Source organism: Elephantulus edwardii, unplaced genomic scaffold (genome assembly GCF_000299155.1).
Source record: "Elephantulus edwardii isolate Elephantulus edwardi_28Jun2011 unplaced genomic scaffold, EleEdw1.0 scaffold00039, whole genome shotgun sequence".
In the NCBI taxonomy this organism is placed as follows: Eukaryota; Metazoa; Chordata; class Mammalia; order Macroscelidea; family Macroscelididae; genus Elephantulus; species Elephantulus edwardii.
In genome coordinates this window covers 7,890,620-7,911,678 of record NW_006399789.1, presented here as the reverse complement: position 1 = coordinate 7,911,678, position 21,059 = coordinate 7,890,620, and the positions used below count along the sequence as shown (strand labels likewise).

General features: G+C 40.0%; 1 protein-coding gene across 1 annotated transcript in view; it reads left to right on the top strand.

Moving 5' to 3' along the window:
- Positions 1-21,059, top strand: part of PDE7B (phosphodiesterase 7B) — a 541,867-nt gene that overhangs the window by 457,300 nt on the left and 63,508 nt on the right. Inside the window, exon 4 of the mRNA XM_006885008.1 lies at positions 19,327-19,478. Within this exon, the coding sequence (XP_006885070.1) occupies positions 19,327-19,478 (152 nt within the window). The remainder of the gene's footprint in view (positions 1-19,326; positions 19,479-21,059) is intronic.

Sequence of the window (21,059 nt, the reverse complement as noted above, 5' to 3'; positions counted from 1 at the left end):
AATAAATCTCAGCATCAAATTTATCATAGAGATAAACATCTCAAGCTCTCCTCTGAATTATTGTTGCTGTTGTTATTATTGTTGTAAGGTGCCATCAAGTCAACTCCAACTCATAACAACCTTATAAACAACAGATCTTGTCCTATCCTGCACCGTAATCGTGATCTCTGATATTCTCGAGCCCATTACGATCACTGTGTCACTCTGTCTTGTTGAGGGTCTTCCTATTTTTCTTTGACCCTCAATCTTTCATAGCATGACATCTTTTTCCAAGGACTAGCCCCTTCTGACAAGATCTTGAAGTACGCAGCACAGAGTTTCACGATCCTTGCCTCTAAGAAGTATACTGGTTGTACTTCCTCCAAGACAGACTTCTTTGTTCTTTTAGCACCCTATGGAATAGTCAATATTCTTCTTCAACACAGATCAAAAGCATCAAATTTTCTTTGGCCTTTCTTATTCATTGTCTAACTTTCAGCTATATAGGAATTGGAAATACTACAGCTTGAACGAGGTACACCTTAATCTTTAAACTGATACTTTGGAAAGGTCAAACAGTAGATTTTCAGACAGCCGAACATCTGACAACAGATTTTCACAATGCGACAAACACATCTTTTTATTTCTTGACTGCTACTGACATGAATATTGTTTATAGGACCGCTATGAGTTGTACTCGACTTGACAGCACTTGAAAACAACACCTACCATGGGTGGAGAGCTTTTGTGGCCTAATGGGTTTGAAGTTACAATGTCAACCCAAAAGCAGGGGTTACAAATCCACCAAGGACCCACCAGTTATTCTAAGGAAGAAAGATGGGTAATCTCCTCCCATGCAATTTACAGCCTCTGAAAACCTAGTGGAGGGTTGGCTATGAGTCTGTTCACACTCAACAATATGTAATAACACAGTAACTTCTATACACGTTGAATGAAGATCCAAGAAAAAGGAAACCATTGACAACTTCCATTTTTTCTCTGCTGAATTAACAACAACAGCAACAAAAAACATTATTTCCATCAAGTCAGAACCGACTCACAATTGACTATCCAGTGGGGTTTCAGAGACTATAAATTGCATAGGAAGAGATTGTCCAATTTTGTCTCTCAGAACAGTTGGTAGATTCTAATCACTTCCCTTCAGATTAGCACTAACAACTCCCTACCTACTAGGTCACCAGAGGAAGGATATTTATATTTCAAAAGTTTCACTTCAGTGCATGCAATCTAATATATCGGAGAATCATTCAAGGATAATATCATTCAAGTAGTCTTTTATCTTCTAAAAAAAGTAATTAGCTTACAATGCATTCCTTTTCAAAGACTAAAAAATCCTTTTCTGGAAGTCTTTGTAGATACAAGTCTCAAGGTGGCTAATATTAGTTATAATCTATTATTGCTCTACTGATTCTGTTTATAATCATTTTGTAAAGAAAGAAAAGTTCAAGTTCTTCTCCACATGAATCATCCCAATTATTTGCTGTTCTGAATGATTCATTCATACCAACAATAAGGTGGCAGTACGGGCCACAAGCAAGACAATGAGCCAAAAGTCAAATGAAAAATTAAGTTTACATCTCATCAGTAACTTGCTTATTTCTTCAGTCAGTAAATTCTTTTTAAGGTCATTATTGTTAGATGCCATTGAGTTGACTCCAACCTGCATTGACACTATGTGCAACAGAATGAAAATCTGCCTAATTCTGTGCAAGCCTCACAATCTGTGCTGTGTGTAATTCCATTGTTGCATACACTGTCCCCCTCCAATCTGAGGGCTTCGTCTTCCGACACTGTGTCAGACAACATTCCACTGCTGTTCGTAGGATGTTAGAGGTCTCATTGCTTCAGAAATAGGTTGCCAGGCCAACTTCTTAATCTGTCTTGGCCTGAAAGTGCCACTGAATTCTGTCCAAGGGGAGTGACCCTGCTGGGATTTGAAATACTGTTGGCATAGCTTCCAGCATCACAGATGCAAATCACCACAGAACAGCAGATAAACATGAGTTGGTTTAGATCAGCACCATACTAAAGAAGACATGGTCCTACTCTAACTAGCTGAACAACGTACATAGCTAAAAACACCAATTATTATGACACCTACCACAAAAAAGTCTGCAGTTAGGGACCTCTCCAAAATACTCAAGAGCAACAGTGTCTCTCTGGAGACTAAGGTCCGCCTGATACAGGCCATGGTTTTTGCAATCACTTGTTATGCATCAGAGAGTTGGACAATGACCAGGGAGGATAGAAGGAGAATTGACGCCTTTGAGCTGTGGTGCTGGAGAAGAGTATTGAATGTACCATGGACTGCCAAGAAAACAGATTCATCGTAGAGAGTATTAAACCAGGCTGCTCCTTGGAGGCAAGGATTCTGGGGCTTCGTCTGACATACTTTGGACATGTTGTAAGGAGAGATAGGTCTTTAGAGAGGGACACCATGCTGGGTAGAGTGGAGGGACAGCGCAGGAGGGGAAGACCCTCTATGAGGTGGATTGATTCAGTGACTGGGGCACTCGGGATGGGTGTGTCAGAGGCAATGAGATTGGCACAGGATAGAACAGGGTTTAGGGCTGTTGTACATAGGGTCGCTATGAGTCGCAAACAACTCGACGGCACATAACAACAACAACAGCAAACCACAAAACACCTTTCCAGAGTACTAAGGAGCAACAATGTCAGTCTGGAGACTAAGGTGCACCTGATCCAGGCCATAGTCTTTGCAATTGCTTGTTATGCATTAGAGAGCTAGACAATGACTAAGGATGATAGAGAATTGATGCCTTTGAGCTGTGATGCTGGAGAAAAGTGTTGAATATACCATGGTCTGCCAAGAGAACAAACAGATTCATCCTAGAGAGAGTGAAACCAAGCTGCTCCTTGGAGGCAAGGATTCTGAGGCTTCATCTGACACACTTTGAGCAAGGTGCCAGGAGGGGCCAGTCCTTGGAGAGGGACATCATGCTTGGAAGAGTAGAGGGACAGAGAAAGGGAGGAAGACCATCAATGAGATGGATTGATTCAGTGACTGGGGTAATGAAGGTAGGTGTATCAGAGACAGTAAAGTTGGCACAGGATAGAGCAGATTACAGGGCTGTTATGCATAGGGTTGCTATGAGTTGCAAGTGACTTGATGACACATAACAACAACAGCCACTACAAAACATCAAAAAGACTCACAGACCTGAATGCATCTGCCTGGGAGGTTAAGAGTAAATGGCAGAGACGTACTCTTGAAGAGTGGCTGGATAGGATTTCAACAGGTAGAGGTAGTAGCCGGTCAAAAAGGAATGGGGAGTATTGGTACAGATTCAACAGCAGAAAGCTATGGGGAACTTGGGGGTAAGAAAGGAGACAATAAGAAAGTAGAAGTATTTAACTGCAGGGGATTTGTCAGAGATAAAAATGGAAAAATAAACTGGCATTGTATCGTGGGGGACCATGAATGCCAGAGTAGATGATATAAATTTAATTAAGTAGACATTGGGGAGCCATTGAAAAATTTGGAAGAGAGGACTGACATGGTATAAGCTGTACTTGAGGAATAAATCTGTCAGCGTTAGGTGAGATTGTTTGGAGGGGAAAGATTAGTGGCCATCAGAGGTTAATCCAGTATTCTTGGACAGGGTGCCCAGCAGACAGACTGAAAGGAGAGGAGCAGAAGAGCATTATAACACTCATTAGAAATTTTTTTCTTTCAGTGACATAAAACAGTTCATGTATCAGCAGCTAGAAGGCCATACTTATTTAAAATAAGTACCGAGAACCAGGGAGTTAATGCTAACAGTTTTTAACCTCTGGAGACCTAGAATCAACTGAAAATTTGGCCACCTTAATTTTCTCACCACAAACCATCGCCCTCAAAACAGAGCATTTGCTAAACATTTCTAGCTTTGAGATACAGAGGGTTCAATAAAACCACATGGTGCCTGGCATGTATTTCTTCCTTCAAACTAGGGACATTTGATCTGCTTCTTACTAATTCATTTAAATTTCATTCAAAATGTGATTTTGAAAAACCTATCAATTACTCAGAAAAGCTTTAAAGAGTTTACTTTTAAAGTCTTTCTTCCTTACAAAAATAAAATCTTTTCCCAACCATCCCTGAATGCTAGAAGTTAAGAGAGTAAAAATCCATAAAATTCAAATGGGTTTTTATGGTGGAGGTGGTGGTGGTTGTGTGCCATCCAGTCAAAACCGACCCAGACCTGATCCTCCAGCAGGTTTTTAGAGGCTGTAAACTGCACCGGTGGAGACTGATCACCCTTCTCTCTTGGAACAGCTGATGGATTCAAACCACTTACCTTTGAATCTGGGAGCTGGATTGTGAATAAGAACGACAGAAGAAATGATGCCTTTGAACTATAGTGTTGGAGAAGAATACTGACTCTCCCATGGACTGCCAAGAGAGCAGACAGACATGTCTTGGGAAATGTGCAGTCAGAGTGCTCCTTGGAGGAAGGACGCCAAAGCTTCGTCTCCCATACTTTGAACATGGAGCTAAGCAAGGCTATTTCTTGGAAAGGGGCATCATGCTTGAAAAGATGGAGGGTCAGCAAAGGAGAGGAAAACCCCCAATGAAGTGGATTGACATAGTGACTTCAGCAGTGGATTCTAGTGTGTCTGAGATTATAATGAGGGCACAGGATAGGGCAGTACTATGCATGGGGTTGCAATGATTCCTACTCGACTCAACGGTTCCTAACAACAACTGCATCCTTACCCATTAGACCACCAGAGCTCCCATTTCTCATTTAATGGTAGACAAAACAAAAAGCTAACAGGGTATCTTGCCAAAAATCAGGGCACTATATGGTGCAGAAAAGCAAGAATCTACCTTCTTTGATCCTTTCTCAGCCCCTGTCTGGGGATTGATATGATAGGTGTGGGTACAGTGAACCAAGAAAGGAGTCAATTCTGTTCTATTACTCATGTCAGCCATGTTCGTTTTCTCTTCACTGTCAAGAACATAAAAGGAAAAAAATGGCATAAGAAAAGCTAATGTTAAAAAATAGAATTAGAAGAATAATTTTACCCTACCTTGAAGCAGACTTTCCCTTCCTCCCCCTCCTCCCACTCCGTGACAGTGTTGAAACAGAACACTACTTCTAGTGACAGCCATCAAGGAGTCGTGAGTGGCTTTCATCGATGAAAGAGCTAATAACTTGGGGCTTTAATACTTCTCTTTTCAAGCCCTGCATTTGGAGACTTTAATATAACTTCTTAGCTCTTTCAAACCGAACTTCACATTAAATTTTTAAAGTGATAATGTTCTCTTTTCCTCAGAGTTTATTTTCTTCTTCTTTTGTGTGTGTGTGTGTTAATTATCATTGTTGATGAAGTTATATAATAGGTATTTTTGTTTGGTTTTCATATTTAACCTGGTTGTTTTTATCTATTTAAAACAAAACCAAACCTTCTAGTCAGTTCTAACTACAAGTGACCTTGTAGGACAGAGACTTTCCGAGGCTGCACCAGAGCTTCTGTATCTTAGAAAATGTCAAAGGTGTTAAGAGATTAAATGTATCCTTGGACTGAACTAAATTAAGATTGTCTTCACTGTATGTCCACTTATGTGGGGTCACATCCACACTTGTGATGTTACAGGCCAAATAATGTTAAGTCATAAAGTTTCTGTTCCCCTTTTTTTCCTGACTTCCAGGAATATGAAGCCCAGTTGTTGAATTGGTTCTGACTCAGGGTGACTCCATTTATATCACAGTAGAATTGTTCTCCACAGACTTTTCAGTGGCTGGTGGGATCAAAGCACCAACCATTCTGTGAGCAGTCAAATGTTTTAAACATTGAGCTATCAGGGATACTTTACTTCACCATAAAAATTAACCTTATTCTCAGTATCTCCTGAGCTACTTTTACGCCCATTTCTAACTATATGTCTCTGGAAATGGTTGATACTCAAGAAACTAGGTTTATAGTGATAGAAACAGTCCCATTATAAGAATGTGCTTATAGTTTTTTGGTGTGGTTTTTTTCCTTAAGGGGAGAGATTTTTATCTGGGGTGCTGTTTTTTTATCCCACAGAGTTATCTTAGGTAGAAGGTTTCTCCTAGTACCAGAATTTATCAGCCCTTCTGAAAAGAACATTCCATAGAGAAAATATTCAGAAAAGAAAATCAGTCTTACTGTTTTTGTATTTAAGCCAACAGCAACTTGTGAAACTTATAAATGACCATTGGCAATGTCAATGTAAAGATTAATAGTGGACAGATTTGTTAGTATGTGCGTGTTTGTGATCTTCATGAGAGTCTGGAGGATAAAGTGAGCAGAAAAGGACATCAGGGATGGTTGTCAGTGTTCATATAGAAAAAAGGTATTTAGACACTGAAACCTTCAGGATCATCTTTTTATAACTCTTTCAAATGAGAGGTTAGGAGCCCCCAGAGCAGAGGAATGCTCACCAAAAAAGCTCTATCTGTGAATGCCTCTGAAATGTGCTTGTTTTATTATTTTATTTTTATTTTATTATTATGTATAGATAGTAAGATATTAAGTAGACCCACATCACAAAGAATACTGCTAAGTTTCTCCAGACTACATATTTAATTTAGCAGGGATATGTGTCAGTTTAGCTAAGATAAGCATTCCAATTTCTGTTCATAAACTAATAAACTCCAAAGGGCCAAAATAAATATGCTGGCTATTCTCTGGTGAGGAGGCCTGATGGTTTACTGGGTAGGGAAGGAGTTGTTCTGTCAACCTTACAGTGGGCAATTCAAATCTATTAGCTGCTTCTTGGGAGAAAGATAGACAGTCTTTTACCATATAACTTACAGTCTCTGAAAATATCCTAGACGGTCAGCTACGAATAGGTTCTAACTCAATGACAATGAGTTGGGGTTTTTGTTTGATTGTTTTTCTTTGATTTGTTATTTTCATGAAAGTTCACAGAGACTTTAGATTTCCATTTATTCATTGTTGCACTCTTTCCTCCCTGCCCACTCCTTCCCCAAGTCTGCTTTTCTCTTTGAAAAGTAAAAAAAAAAAACAACAAAAACAAATTCTTCCATAGTTATACAATCCACCCCCCCCAAGTCCACCCCACTGTGAAGCTTTCACTCTGGACTCTTGTCATGACAATAATGCCTAATAATATATTCCTCCTAAACAGTTCTCTCCCTCATCTGTTTCAATGCAGTATACCTTATTTATCCCCTCTTAATTTCCCCCAACTCCAATGTCAGACCTGCTTTACAACAGTGGCACTATACAGTATTTGTCCTTTTGCAACTGAGATGTTTCACTCAGCATAATGTCCTTCAGGATCACCCATTCTGTATAATATTTCACGAGTTCCTTGGTTTTCAATGCAACATAGTAGGTATTCCATTGTGTGAATGTAATAAAGCTTCTCCCCATATTGAGTTGGGAATTTTTGTTGGGTTTTGTTTTTGGGGTGGTGGTTGTTGTTGTTGTTGTTATTGTTGTTGTTTTATTTTTGTGTGTGTGCTCCATCAAATCAGAGCTGATTGGTACAGAAGGAGATTGTTCCTCCTTCTCTAGCAGAGCATCTGGTGAATTTGAACTGCTCACCTCTGGGATTATAGTGCAGCTTCTTGCCACTAGGCCCCGAGAGGTCCCCGACAATGAGTTGTTTTAAGACTGTAGCAGTTCTTTCAGAAACAAGTGTCTGATTTTATTCAATAATTGTAGCATATATGTCAGCATTTTAAAATCCCAGTACCTTAGTTAGGTGCTGTCTAGTCAAGTACAACTCATAGCAACTCCATGAACAACAGATTTGAATCTTGTCCTATCCTGTGCCATCTGCATCAGCTGTGACACACTTGAGCCTATTGCTGCAGTCACTGTCAATCTGTCCCATTGGGGATCTTCCTCTCTTTCACTGACCCTCCAACTTTCCAAGCATAATATCCCTTCCCAAGGAATAGTGTCTCCTAGCAAAATACCCGAAGTATGAGCAAAGAAGCTTTGCCATCTTGGCCTGCGAGGAGTACTCTGGCTGCACCTTCTCCAAGACTTACCGATTCATTATTTTGGCAATCCGTAGACTATTGAGTATTCTTCTCCAACACAACAGCTCAAAGGCATCAGTTCTTCTCCTAACATCCGTATTCATTGCCCAGCTCTCAGATGCATAGCAAGTGATTGAAAAGACCATGACCTAAATCAGATGCACTTCAATGTTCAAATTGACATCATTGTTCTTTAGGAGAAATCCCTAACAACACACTTGCCCAGTGCAATACACCTCCTGATTTCCTGACTGCTGGTACCAAGGATATTGACTGTGGACCTAAGTAAGGTGAAATCATTGACAGTCTCAATTCTTTCTCCATCTGTCATGATGTTGCCTATTGACCACAGGGTTTTCTTAGTGTTGAGATACAATCCATATCAAAGACTGTAGTCTTAGATCTTCTGCAGCAGGAGCTTCACTTTCAGCAAACAAGGTTGTCATCTGCATAACATGAGCATCTAGGAAGGCAGCCCCACTGCAACCAGGTATGAAACCTGGGCAAACCCAGAGTGGATCTTTGCAAGTACGTCAGGAGGCAGCAATGACAGTCGAGAGCCTGATGGATCCAAGAAGTGCCTGATCCAGTTCACAGTCTTCTCAACTATTGGCTGTGCATCTGAGAGCTAGACAATACTAAGGATGACAGAATAATTTATACTTTTGAGTTGTGGTACTGGTGAAGAGTATTGAACAATATCATGGATTACTAAAAGAACAACAGGTCTGTCTTGGAGAGGGTGAAACCAAGTTTCTCTTTGGAGGTAAGGACTTTGAAGCTCCATCTGACATACTTGGGGCATATTGTAAGGAGGAACTAGTCCTTAGAGGAGGACTTGATGCTTGGAAGGGTCGGGGGACCACGCAGAAGAGGAAGACCCTGGATGAGATGAATTGACACAACAACTGGGGTAATGGGAGTAGATGTGTCAAAGACAGTGAGACTGGCTCAGGGTAGAGTAGGATTCAGGACTGTTGTGAGTCGTAGTCGGCTCAACAGCACATAACAACAACAATGATTTTTAAAACCCTGAAAACAGACTAGAACTGCCCTCATTCCTCATAGGCTGAACAGGAGCAGAAACCAAAACTTTTGTCCCAGGGAGTGCCTGGTAGATTCAAATTGCCACTCTTCAGGTTAGCCGCTAAGTGCTCCATCACTCTGTACCAAGATTCCTGCAGTTTAGTGAATAGAAACCATTCTTCCCAGTACCTACACTTACCGTATGTAATCTAATTTAAATGTCAATATCATTAGCATGAATCTGTTTAAAGCATTATACCACTTGGAAAACTCAAGGAAAAGTTTAGAAGGAAATAGTCCATGATTTCAATTTGCTATGCTTATGACTTATTTCCATCATTCAGGGTTCTCTCGCCTGCTTCTGTTATGTAAATGCTGGCACGCTTTCAGCTGCACAGGGATTTCTCTTTTAGCAGTTTAGAATGGAAGAATTTTAATAAAATATAAAACTGAATCCTTAATGCATGGATATTCACCTTTTTATAACAGGAATGAAATTTATTCCACTTATTTATAAGACTATTTTATTTTATTCTACCAAGAATGCTTACCACGTTTTCTTTGCTGTATTTTGTAGCAATGCTTAAAAGTTGTTAATAATTAATGTTGTTTCAATTTTTTCTCTTCGTATCATTTTTCTTAAAATCTTTAAAAGAATTTTAAATGTATAAAAAATTGAAAGAATAAAAAATACTCGTATTCTTCTTCTTCTAGATGCACTAATTATCATATTTTGCCATACGTGGTTATATCTTTTTCTTACCCATATAAGAACTAGGTGTATAGAGCACGCCCCTTTATTTCTAAATATTCCAAGATATATTTCCTATGAAGAGGTATTTTGTCTTACGTAACCACAATCTAGTTCCCAAATGTAGAGATATAACTCTATATCTAAATTTCACAAATTGTCCTAGTAATCTATATGCAGAACAGATCATCCGAGATCCTGGTCTGTGCGAGGAGGAATGTGGCATCAGGATTGGTGGAAGAATCGTCAACAACCTGCGTTATGCGGATGACACAACCCTGCTTGCCGAAACTGAGGAGGACCTGAAGTGCTTGCTCCAGAAGGTCAAGGACTGCAGTCTTCCATATGGATTGAAGCTCAATATCCAGAAAACAAAGATTCTCACCACTGGGTCAATTGGCAGCATCAGTATGGGTGGTGAAGAGATTGAAATAGTTAACAGTTTTAGTTTACTTGACTCCACAGTCAACACTCTTGGTAACAGCAGCCAGGAAATCAGGAGACAAATTGCATTGGGAAAGTCAGCTATGAGGGACCTCTCAAGAGTACTGAAGTGCAACAGGCAGGAGACTAAGGTGCACCTGATCTAGGCTATAGACTTTGCAATTAAGTGCTATGCATCAGAGAGCTGGACAGTAAATAGGGATGATAGAAAGAGATTGATGCCTTTGAGTTGTGGTGCTGGAGACGTGTACTGAATATACCATGGACTGGTAGGAGAACAAACAGGTTTGTCCTGGAGAAGGTGAAGCCAGAATACTCCTTGGAGTCAAAGATTCTGAAGCTTCGTCTGACATATTTTGGGCATGTTGCAAGGAGGGACTGGTCCTTGGTGAGGGACATCACTTTTGGGAGAGTGGAGGGACAGCACAGGAGAGGAAGACCCTCAATGAGATGGATCGATTCTGTGAGTGGAGTTGTGGGAATGAGTGTGTTTGAGACAGCGAGGTTGGCACAGGATAGAACAGCATTTAGGGATCTTGTACATAGGGTCGCTATGAGTCGTAAACAACTCGATGGCACATAACAACAATGTTTATGAAAATTTTCTGCCTCATCCAGAATCCTACATGGGATCAAAATTGTATTTTAGCTTTGCTTTCTCTTTGGTGTCTATTTTTATGAAATCATGTATTAGCTAGCTTTGTCTTTCATGGTATTGATTTTGGAAGAATGGAAGCCGGTTGTTTTATACTCTGTCTTTCAATCTAAGTTTTCCTGGGTTTTCCTCTATAAAATCTACATAACATAGGTTTTGGGCAGGAACACATTTGTACTGTTAAGTCTTTGCTATTATTACATCAGGAATCACCTAAGGTCCATATCTCCCATCATTTGCTCCGTTAACTTTGATTATTTAGTTAAGATGGTGACTCTCGTATTGTCCACTGTAAGCCTATAATATTTCTCTTTGCGATTATTATATAGGTTATGAGATGATTGTTGTTGTTGTTATTGTTGTGTAGTATTGAATCCGAACCAACCCATAATGGACCCTCCAGCAGGTTTTCAGAGTCAGTAAATCACATAGGAGGAGATTACCTATTCTTTTCCCATGGAGCAGCTGGTGGATTCAAACCAAGTTTGTTTGGTATTGCAGCCCAGTTTCTTACCACTAGGCTACCAGAGCTTCCTTTAAGATGATTAGGCATTGTCAGAAATTAACCACATTAATCAACAATAGTTAATGTTAAAAAAAGGTCTGTGAATAACTATGAAAATCAGTATTACTTGTAAAACTTCACCCAAAAAGAGAAAAAGAATACATATATATGATCTCTTTGTGAGAGAGATACTTTAAGGTAACATGATTCTGATGCTCTTAAATTTTTTTCTTTTAAAATTTTGCTTAATTATTTTAGTACTCATTGATTAATTTGCCTAGATTAGTTATTACTATAGTAGTTGAAAATAATGAATTATAACTCTATTATTTCTTTGTATTCCATCCAGCAAGGTCCACTTGTACCGTTGATGCTTTTAGTACCATAAAACAGTACTGATAATCAATGGGTCGTTGGTCTTTCAAAAGTCTGTCCTGCAATATCAAGCATTGTTTCTCTCACCAAGTTCATATTTTCCAATGAGGCTGATAACCTCAAAGTCAGCAGTGTGAACTCACTGCTACTCTGTGGGAGCAAGCGAAGGCATTGTGCTTCTGTATGATTTAAATATTATACATATTATCATTTAATAAATTATAAATTGAAATATTAGCAAAGGCGGAAAGCGAAGACGTTGTAGGCTTGTTACTATGCGCCTTTGAGTCAGAACCAACCCATAGCTGATCCTCCAGATGTTTTTAGAGGCAGTAAATCACACACGAGGAGATCGCCCATCCTTCTTCTGCAGAGCAGCTGATGAATTCAAACTGAGTGCCCGCTGGATAGATGCACAGCTCCTTGTCACGAGGCCGTCAGAACTCCCCATGATTGCTTAAGATACTCCATCCACATCACACCTGTAGGGAGACATGCTGCTAACCTATAGGCAGCCAGTTTGAATCTTTCAGAAGCTCTGAGAGAAAAAGATAGGTAATCACTGTATCATTTACAGCCTCTGAAAAGACACTAGAGGCTCAGCTATGAGTTGGCTTCAGCTCAGTGCCAGTGAGAGTCCTTTGAAGATGTTGCTAGTCCTCAGTCATATTTTTTTTCCTGCTAGTTTATTTACAAAATTTGAACACATATTTGAACAAATTATTTCAATTTCCCTCACCCCCCCCCATCAAATTGTACAGCCCAATGATTAATCCCCCCTTCCCCCTGCACATCCACATTCCTCGGCTTCCAGCCTCTCCCATCCCTCCTGGATCCTTATACTCATTCTACAATAACAGTCTTATACAATATTTATCCTTGTGGGACTGAGTTCATTTGCTCAGCATAATGCTTTCCAGTCCCTCCCAAGTTAGGAAATAATTTACAAAGTTATTACTCCTGCACGCTGCATAGTATTCCATTGTGTGAATGTACCATAATTTCTCAACCCATTTGTTTGTGGTTGGACATTTGGGCTGTTTCCATGGTGGTGTTGTTGTTGTTGTTGTTGTTGGGGTGTGTGTGTGTGTGTGTGTGTGTGTGTGTGTGTGTGTGTGTACCATCACATCAGATCTGACTGATTCAGGAGGAGATTGCCCCTTCATCCCCAGCACAGCATCTGGTGGATTTAAACCACATACCTCTGGGATTTCAGTGCAGCTTCCTGCCACTAGGCCACCAGCGCTCCCTCTCTGCAGTCATATTTTTAAAGCCTTTGTGCCTGAGGTGCTCAGTTTCTAACACTGTATCAGACAATATTCCTCTATTATCCTTAAGAGTTCACAGGCCAATTTTTTTTCAGACATTGATTGCTAGATACTTCTTAGTCTATCTATCTTGTGTGGGAGTTCTGTAGAAACCTATACACCATGCTGATATTTGAAATGTTGATGGTACCACATGACTTCCGGTATCACAGCAACATACTAGCGACCACAATATAACATACTGCCAAGCAATGGTATGTGCGGGTGAGAGATAGAAACAGTTCTGATGACGAAATGATTACTTTGTTCAACAGCTAAGCAAAAGGTCAGAGGTTCAAGACCCCTAGGTGCTCTGCAGGAGAAAAGGCCTGGTGATCTGCTTTCACAAAAAAGAGACTCAATGAAGTTGATTGTTGTATTATTGGTTCTTGTTTTATAATTAATATAGGTTTCATGCGTGGAGAAAAATAAGTACATGTTTACTTAAGTGGAGTCTAACGGAAATTGGGTGTTTAGGCTTACACTGATATTAAAATAAAACGTGGACTCCATTCTGCTGATGTATTCTCACTCATTTCCATCAGGTTATGGGGTTCAGAATATCAAAGTGAATAAATAGAAAATATAAAAATAAAGAATGTCTACAATAGTGCAGGTTCTACAGTTATGTGGGCTACTCCAGTGGGCAAAATGCACATCCTTGGCCTCAAGGAACTTCCATTCTAGCAAGAGAGAAACAGACAATAAATTAAATTGATTCCATGAACCAGCTATAGAATGAAGGCTCTAAAGTCGAAGCGTGCTTGGTGTGCTTGAGTGTGAGGAAAGCAACAAGAGTTCAGCGGGACTAGAGGGGAGAGAAAAAGGGAGAGGAATGGGAGGTGAAGATTTAAAGATAACTGGAGCATTAAAAAATGATAGAAAACTCTGTAGGTCATTGGAAACACTTGGGCTGGACTCTCAGTGCAATGTGGGGCCACTAGATGGCTTGACTTTGAGGAATGAGTTGGTAACACTTTCATCTGAAGAGGGGCATCCTGGACATTGTGCTGAGAAAAGACCGTAGGAGCGAGGCTTGATGCTGTAAGATCCAATACGAGACCATTGAAATAATCTATCAGGAGGTGAGGGCTCCTTAGAATACAGGGGGAACCATTTGTGACTGAGATATTTCACTCAGAATAATGTCCTCCAGGGTCACCCATTTTGAATAATATTGCATTAATTCCTTGGTTTTCAATGCAGCATAGTATTCCATTGTGTGAATGTACCACAGCTTCTCTATCCACTCGTTTGTTGATGGGAACTTAGGTTGTTTCTAACTCCTTGCTATTGTGAACAAAGCCGCGACAAACATGGGTGTGCATATATCTGCTTGCATGTTGTTTATGGTCTCTTTAGGGTATATTCCCAGTAGTGGAATTTCTGGGTCAAATGGTATCTCTATTTGCAACTTTCTGAGAAAGTGCCACACTACTTTCCACAGTGGTTGCCCCATTTTACACTCCCACCAACAGTGAATAAGGGTTCCAGTCTCTCCACAACCTCGCAAGCATTTGTTGCTAGCTGTTCTGTTAAATTTTGCTATTCTTACTGGAGAGATGATATCTCATAGTTGTCTTGATTTGCATCTCTCTCATGGCTAGGGATTTTGAACATTTCTTCATGTGCTTGTTAGCCATCTGAATGTCTTCTTTGGTGAAGTGTCTGTTCATATCCTGTACCCATTTTCCTATTGGATTATTTACCTTTATCTTGTTGTGGTGCTGAGAGAAATATCTCAGTCACAAAAGGACAAATATTATATGGTGCCACTGTTGTAGAATGAGGCTGACATTGGGGTGGAGGTAAGACTGAGAAAAACTGGATAAATTATGTTTACTGCATTGAAGCCGATAAGGGAGACAACAGTTTAAAATTAATATATTTTAGGGCATTGTGATTATCATAGGAGTCCGGAATGAGTATTGCAGAGTGGAGTACACTTTGGGTGGGGATGGGGGTGTGCGGGGTAGAGGGGGGTATTGTGTACCAATGAAGTAGTTTTTCTTTTGCTTTTCAAGGAGAGGAGCGAACTGGGGTGGGGGTGGGGGAAGAAAAGTGCAACAGTGAATAATGGAATTCCAAAATCTCTGTAGATGTTCCTTGAAATTAATAATAATAATAAATTTTTTAAAAAAAATAATACAGGGGAACCAGGGGAAGGAGTAAAAATGGTGGAACTCTCCATGTAATTTGGATTCCATCAAATTATCGATGTTGTTATGTGCCATCAAGTTACCTGAGACTCATAGCAACCCTATGTACAACAGCCCTAATCCCTGCTCTATCCTGTGCCAATCTTAATGTCTCTGACACACCTAGTTCCATTATTCCAGTCACTGAATCAATCCATCTCATCGAGGGTCCAATAGAATTCCATCAAATATTTGGCCAAAAATCTGAAAAAATGGAGCTTCCATCACCTGAGAGAGAGAGGGCCAGGGCTGAAGCAAATCTGAGGTGAATTTTAATGTCTTACATACTATATTTGAACATCTATTAGATGTTCTGTTAAAGATGCCGAATAGAAATCCAGCACTTAAAAACTAAGAGTGGGATAGCATAAGAAAGTGCTTACCTCTAACTGAAAGGTTGGTGGTTTGAACCCGTTCAGCACCTCCAGAGGAGAAACCCTGGAGTTCTACTTGTGCAATCGTTGGGTGATGTTGAGGTAATCCTGACTCATAGAAATCTTACATGATAGAACATATTTGCTTCGTAGCATTTCTCATTTTGTTGTGATTCATACAATCTTCGTCTCCCCCTTTATTTATTTATTTGATTGTGAGTTTACAAATTACACTGTTTTTTTCTTTCCTATTGATTTCACATGCAAGCAAGATTCTACTGAAGATCATCCAAAAACGATTAGAACAACACATCAGCAGAGAACTGCCAGAAGTCCAGGCTGGGTTTAGAAGGGGTCGTGGTACTAGGGATATTGTTGCTGATGTTAGATGGATCTTGGCTGAAAGCAGAGAATACCAGAAGAATGTCTATCTGTGTTTCATTGATCATGCAAAGGCATTTGACTATGTGGATCATAACAAACTGTGGCTGACTCTGAGAAGAATGGGAATCCCAGAACATTTCATTGTGCTAACACGAAACCTATACTTGGACCAAGAGGCAGTAGTCAGAACAGAGCAGGGTAACACTGCATGGTTCAAAATTGGGAAGGGTGTATGCCAGGGATGCATCCTGTCTCCATACCTTTTCAACATGTATGCAGAGCAGATTATCCGAGAGGCTGGGCTCTATGAGGAGAATTGTGGCATCAGGATTGGTGGAAGATCTATTAACAATCTGCGTTATGCAGATGACACAACCTTGCTTGCTGAAACTGAGGAGGGCCTCATGCGCTTGCTGCGAAGGGTCAAGGACTGCAGCCTTCAGTATGGACTGAGGCTCAATGTCAAGAAGACAAAGATTCTCACCACTGGACCAATTGGCAGCGTCAGGATGGATGACGAAGAGATTGAGATTGTTCACAGCTTCAGTTTGCTCGGCTCCACAGTCAACACTGTTGGCACCAGCAGTCAGGAAATCAAAAAGCATATCGCGATGGGAAAGTCTGCTGTTAGGGACTTCTCAAAGGTACTCAGGAGCAACAGTGTCTCTCTGGAGACTAAGGTGCACCTGATACAGGCCATGGTATTTGCAATCGCTTGTTATGCATCAGAGAGTTGGACAATGACTAGGGAGGACAGAAGGAGAGTGGATGCTTTTGAGTTGTGGTGCTCGAGAAGGGTACTGAATGTACCATGGACTGCCAGGAAAACAAACAGATTCATCTTGGAGAGGATTAAACCAAGCTACTCCTTGGAGGCAAAGATTCTGGGGCTTCGTCTGACATACTTTGGACATGTTGCCAGGAGGGACGGGTCCTAGGAGAGGGACATCATGCTTGGGAGGGTGGAGGGACAGTGCAGGAGGGGAAGACCCTCTATGAGATGGATTGATTCGGTGACTGGGGTAATCGGGATGGGTCTGTCAGAGGCGGTGCAGTTGGCGCAGGATAGAGCAGGGTTTAGGGCTGTTGTGCATAGGGTCGCTATGAGTCGGAAACGACTCAACGGCACATAACAACAACAACAACAACATACATTTTTACAGTATTATCATTTCATTAGCTCCTTCATGATATCAATTGTCATTGGTTAATGTGATTAACTAATCCCAATGCCTAATCAATGTTCATGGTTTAGTAGTAAGAAGTTGCACCACCATCCCAAAGTCACTGGGTTTGAATTCACCAACTTCTCCATTGGACAATCTTCTGTGTGGCTTACTCGTATCTTCAGAAAACCTGCAGGAGGGTCAGCAATGAGTTGACTTTGACTTGAGGGTATTTTTGACATTTTTTACATTTAATGATTTATTCATAGCAAATGCAGTTTTTTAAAATTTTTATTTTAATTGGTTTGCTTACAAAGTTCAAATACCTTGTGCTTCACACTATCCTTTAGTCACATTGTGTTTAATATAATCATTCCCATTCATTATTTTTATAAAATTAATCACCATTGAACTATGCCCACCATTACCCTGCGTTTTCAGATCCCCACTGGATCTTTCCTATTTCCTTTACCCCCTCCACCCACAAAATTGTGTGACCCTATGATTTTCTCCCTGCACATCCTCACCCCTCTGCTCCCACCCTCTTCCCCCTTGGATTGCCATACACGTTAGTTGCATTTCTATTTTTACAATAATGATCTTATGAAGTATTTGTCTGTATGAGACTGGGTTAGTTCACTTAACATAATACTCTCCAGTGTTTGCCAAGTTATGCATTATTTTTTTTAAATATCTTTGCTCCTCTGTGCTGTGTAGTCTTCCATCATGTGAATGTGCTACAATTTCTCAATCCATTCAATTGTGGTTGGACATTTGGACTGTTTCCATGTTCTTGCAATGGTGAATAATTCTGCTATGAACATTGGTGTACAAATCTCCCTTTGTGCCTCAGTTCTAATTTTCTCAGGGTATATTCCAAACAGTGGAATAGCTGGGTGATATGAAATTTCTATGTTCAGCTTTTTGAGGAGATGCCAAACTGCCTTCCAGGGTGGTTGTACCGTTTTACAGTCCCACCAACAGTGTATGAAAGTTCCTATCTCTCCAAATCCTCTCCAATATTTATTGTTTGCTATCCAAAACAGAAATAATTTTAGTTAAGCAGAATTTCCAGAGAACAGTGGGTTTTGGTTGCCCTTTGTATGCATGATGTGAACTAAGTGAAGAACTGAGTAAGGAACTGATTTGTATCATGCCCTGTGGAGCACAGCTTCTTAAGGAAGCTCTGCCCATTGTCTGCTTTGCTTCTAACATCCATTGTGACTGTCAGTCCCAGAGAAGAAAAGGGGAGCTGGAAAGAGCCATGAAATAAACCAAACCTGCTTTAAGTATGAGCTGCTTATTTTCCTACTAGACAGTTAAATTGACTCCAGATCCAAAATTGGCAGCTAACGTCACTTACATGACCCTAGAGTGACTCGTAGAATTTCAGTCTAAGATAAAACATACCTTGGCAAACACTTGAATGATGTTCTTGGAGCATATCTGGAAAACAGCCATGATGTCAACACTCAAGTTTGGAAAGACACATGTGACATGAGCATTAAAATATCCCTGACAAGATCAGATATTTATGGCCACCAGCAAAAAGAATAAACACCATTTAAAAATTAAAAATTCTCTCTGCTTCTTATCAGGGAAATCTAGGTCATGTTGGGGCCAAAATGATTGATTTCTTTGCCATTGATTTTCCTAGAACATTGGGAAACAGTTTTCCTCATGCTTAAGATTTTGTATTCATTGTTTTTCTAATTCATGTGAGGGATGTGATCAAACACGAGAAGTGCAGAATGAGAGTCTGAACTAAAGAACTGAGCCTTCAGTCCAATACAGCAGAAGAAATATAATTTTTATTTTCAGATGGATACAGAAGTATAAGAAATCTACTTATTGTGATACCAACATCATTGATTAAAAAAATAAAGCTTTAAAGTCAGATATTCATGTCTTCTAAAATTCTATTTAAAAATCATGTTTATTTCTTAAAATAGCTTTAATAAACATAAACCATAATAAATATCCTTTTTCTAGAAGTTCAAATGTATAGTTAAATAAGCTATTTAAGAAGACATAGAGAACAGCTTTAATGTTTCTATCCTATTTGGCATGTTGTATTTTTATTAAAAAAAAGAAGAAAAACAAAGGTTTTTTTTAATCAATAAACTTCTATACTTGATTGTTCTCCACAGATACAACATACTCAGGGGAAATTGGCACCAAGAAAAAGGTGAAGAGACTGTTAAGCTTTCAGAGATACTTCCATGCATCGAGGCTGCTCCGTGGAATCGTACCCCAAGCCCCTCTCCACCTGCTGGATGAAGACTACCTGGGACAAGCGAGGGTGAGCTAGTTACACCTTTGTTTCCTAACCACAGGACACATGAGTCCAAGCACCTGGGTGTCCTAACTCTGCCACCCATGAGCTCTGTGGCTCTGAGCTAGTTACTCACCTGTCTGGAAGACAACAGAAATACTTACCTTCTAGAGTTGATATAAGAATAAATTCGATTAAGCCTATTTACATGGTTAACCCACACATGCCTAGCACATGCTACCTTACTTTTTTGTTTTAATAAGTGTGGAAATCACATTTCACCAAACTACGTAGAAAAATGCATCATGCTTGGAAGGGTGGAGGCAGAAAGAGAAGAAGATCCCCAACAAGATGGATTGACACAGTAACTAGACCAGCAGGCTGAAGATTATCAGCAATAAGGAGCATGGAGCAGGCTAGGGCAAGGTTCAGATCTGTAGCTCATCACATGCTACGCATCACAGTTGGTACAAAGACACCAAAAAACAAGGAATAGAATGTCTAAATAGTAGATCCCCAATGAAAGCACAATGAAAAAGAAAAGAATTCTCTCATTGTACTAACTGCACTTAAATGTTCCCAGTAAATTATCAATTGTTCCACTTAGGGCTATTAATACAATGATTTGTCCTTTTGTCAATATTTATGTACTCAAATAATTTTTACTGATTTTCTGACAATCTGTGCAATGACTACATAAGATTGGGCATTAGCAAGACAACCTAAAGGAAATTTTCATATTATCGCTAGTGCAAAATGACAACAGAATTTAAGCTTCAGAAGTAGACTTCCTCAGTTTTAAATATAAGTCAAAGTTATCCACTTATAACTGATCTGCTAAGCAGCATTATACTATCTAAATACTACTAAGAAATATCTAGGGACCTCTGGTGGCCTAGTGGCAAGAAGATGTGCTGCAATCCTGAAGGTATGCAGTTCGAGACCACCAGCTGCTCTATGGGTGAAGGACAGGCAATCTCCTTCTGTGTCATTAACTGCCTCTGTAAACCTGACTGAGGGTCAGCTATAGGTTGGTTCCAACTCTACAGTACACAAGAATAAGAAGAAGAAATAGAACCAATGCCATTGAGTCCATTCTGATAATGGCATCTCCACATGTTTCAGAATAGGACATTGCTCCATAGAGCTCTTGATGTTCATGATCACCCAGGACACTACTCTCTGATTAGTAATCGTGCATTTAACTATTTGCACCACCCCGTATATCTATCCTATGATACATTCTTTTATATCCTATGATACATGTTTTTAATATATAATATGAAGAAATAGAAAAGTTTCACTGGTGGCCTAGAGGTGAGGACTTGCATTGCCAACCCAAAAGCAGGCAATTTGAATCCACCAGCCACTCCATAGGAGAAAAATTTCCTCCTGTGCAATTTACAGCCTATGAAAATATGCTGGAAGGTCAGCTTTGAGTCAATTCTAACTCTCTATGATGCACATCAACATTAAGAAATAAGCATGGAGAGAGAGAGAGAGTAAAGGAGGGAGGGAGGGAGAGAGAGATAAGGAGGGAAGGAAGGTGGGAGGCGAGAGAGAGAAGAAGGAGGAGGAGGAGGGAAGAAGGAAGAAGAAGAAAAGGAA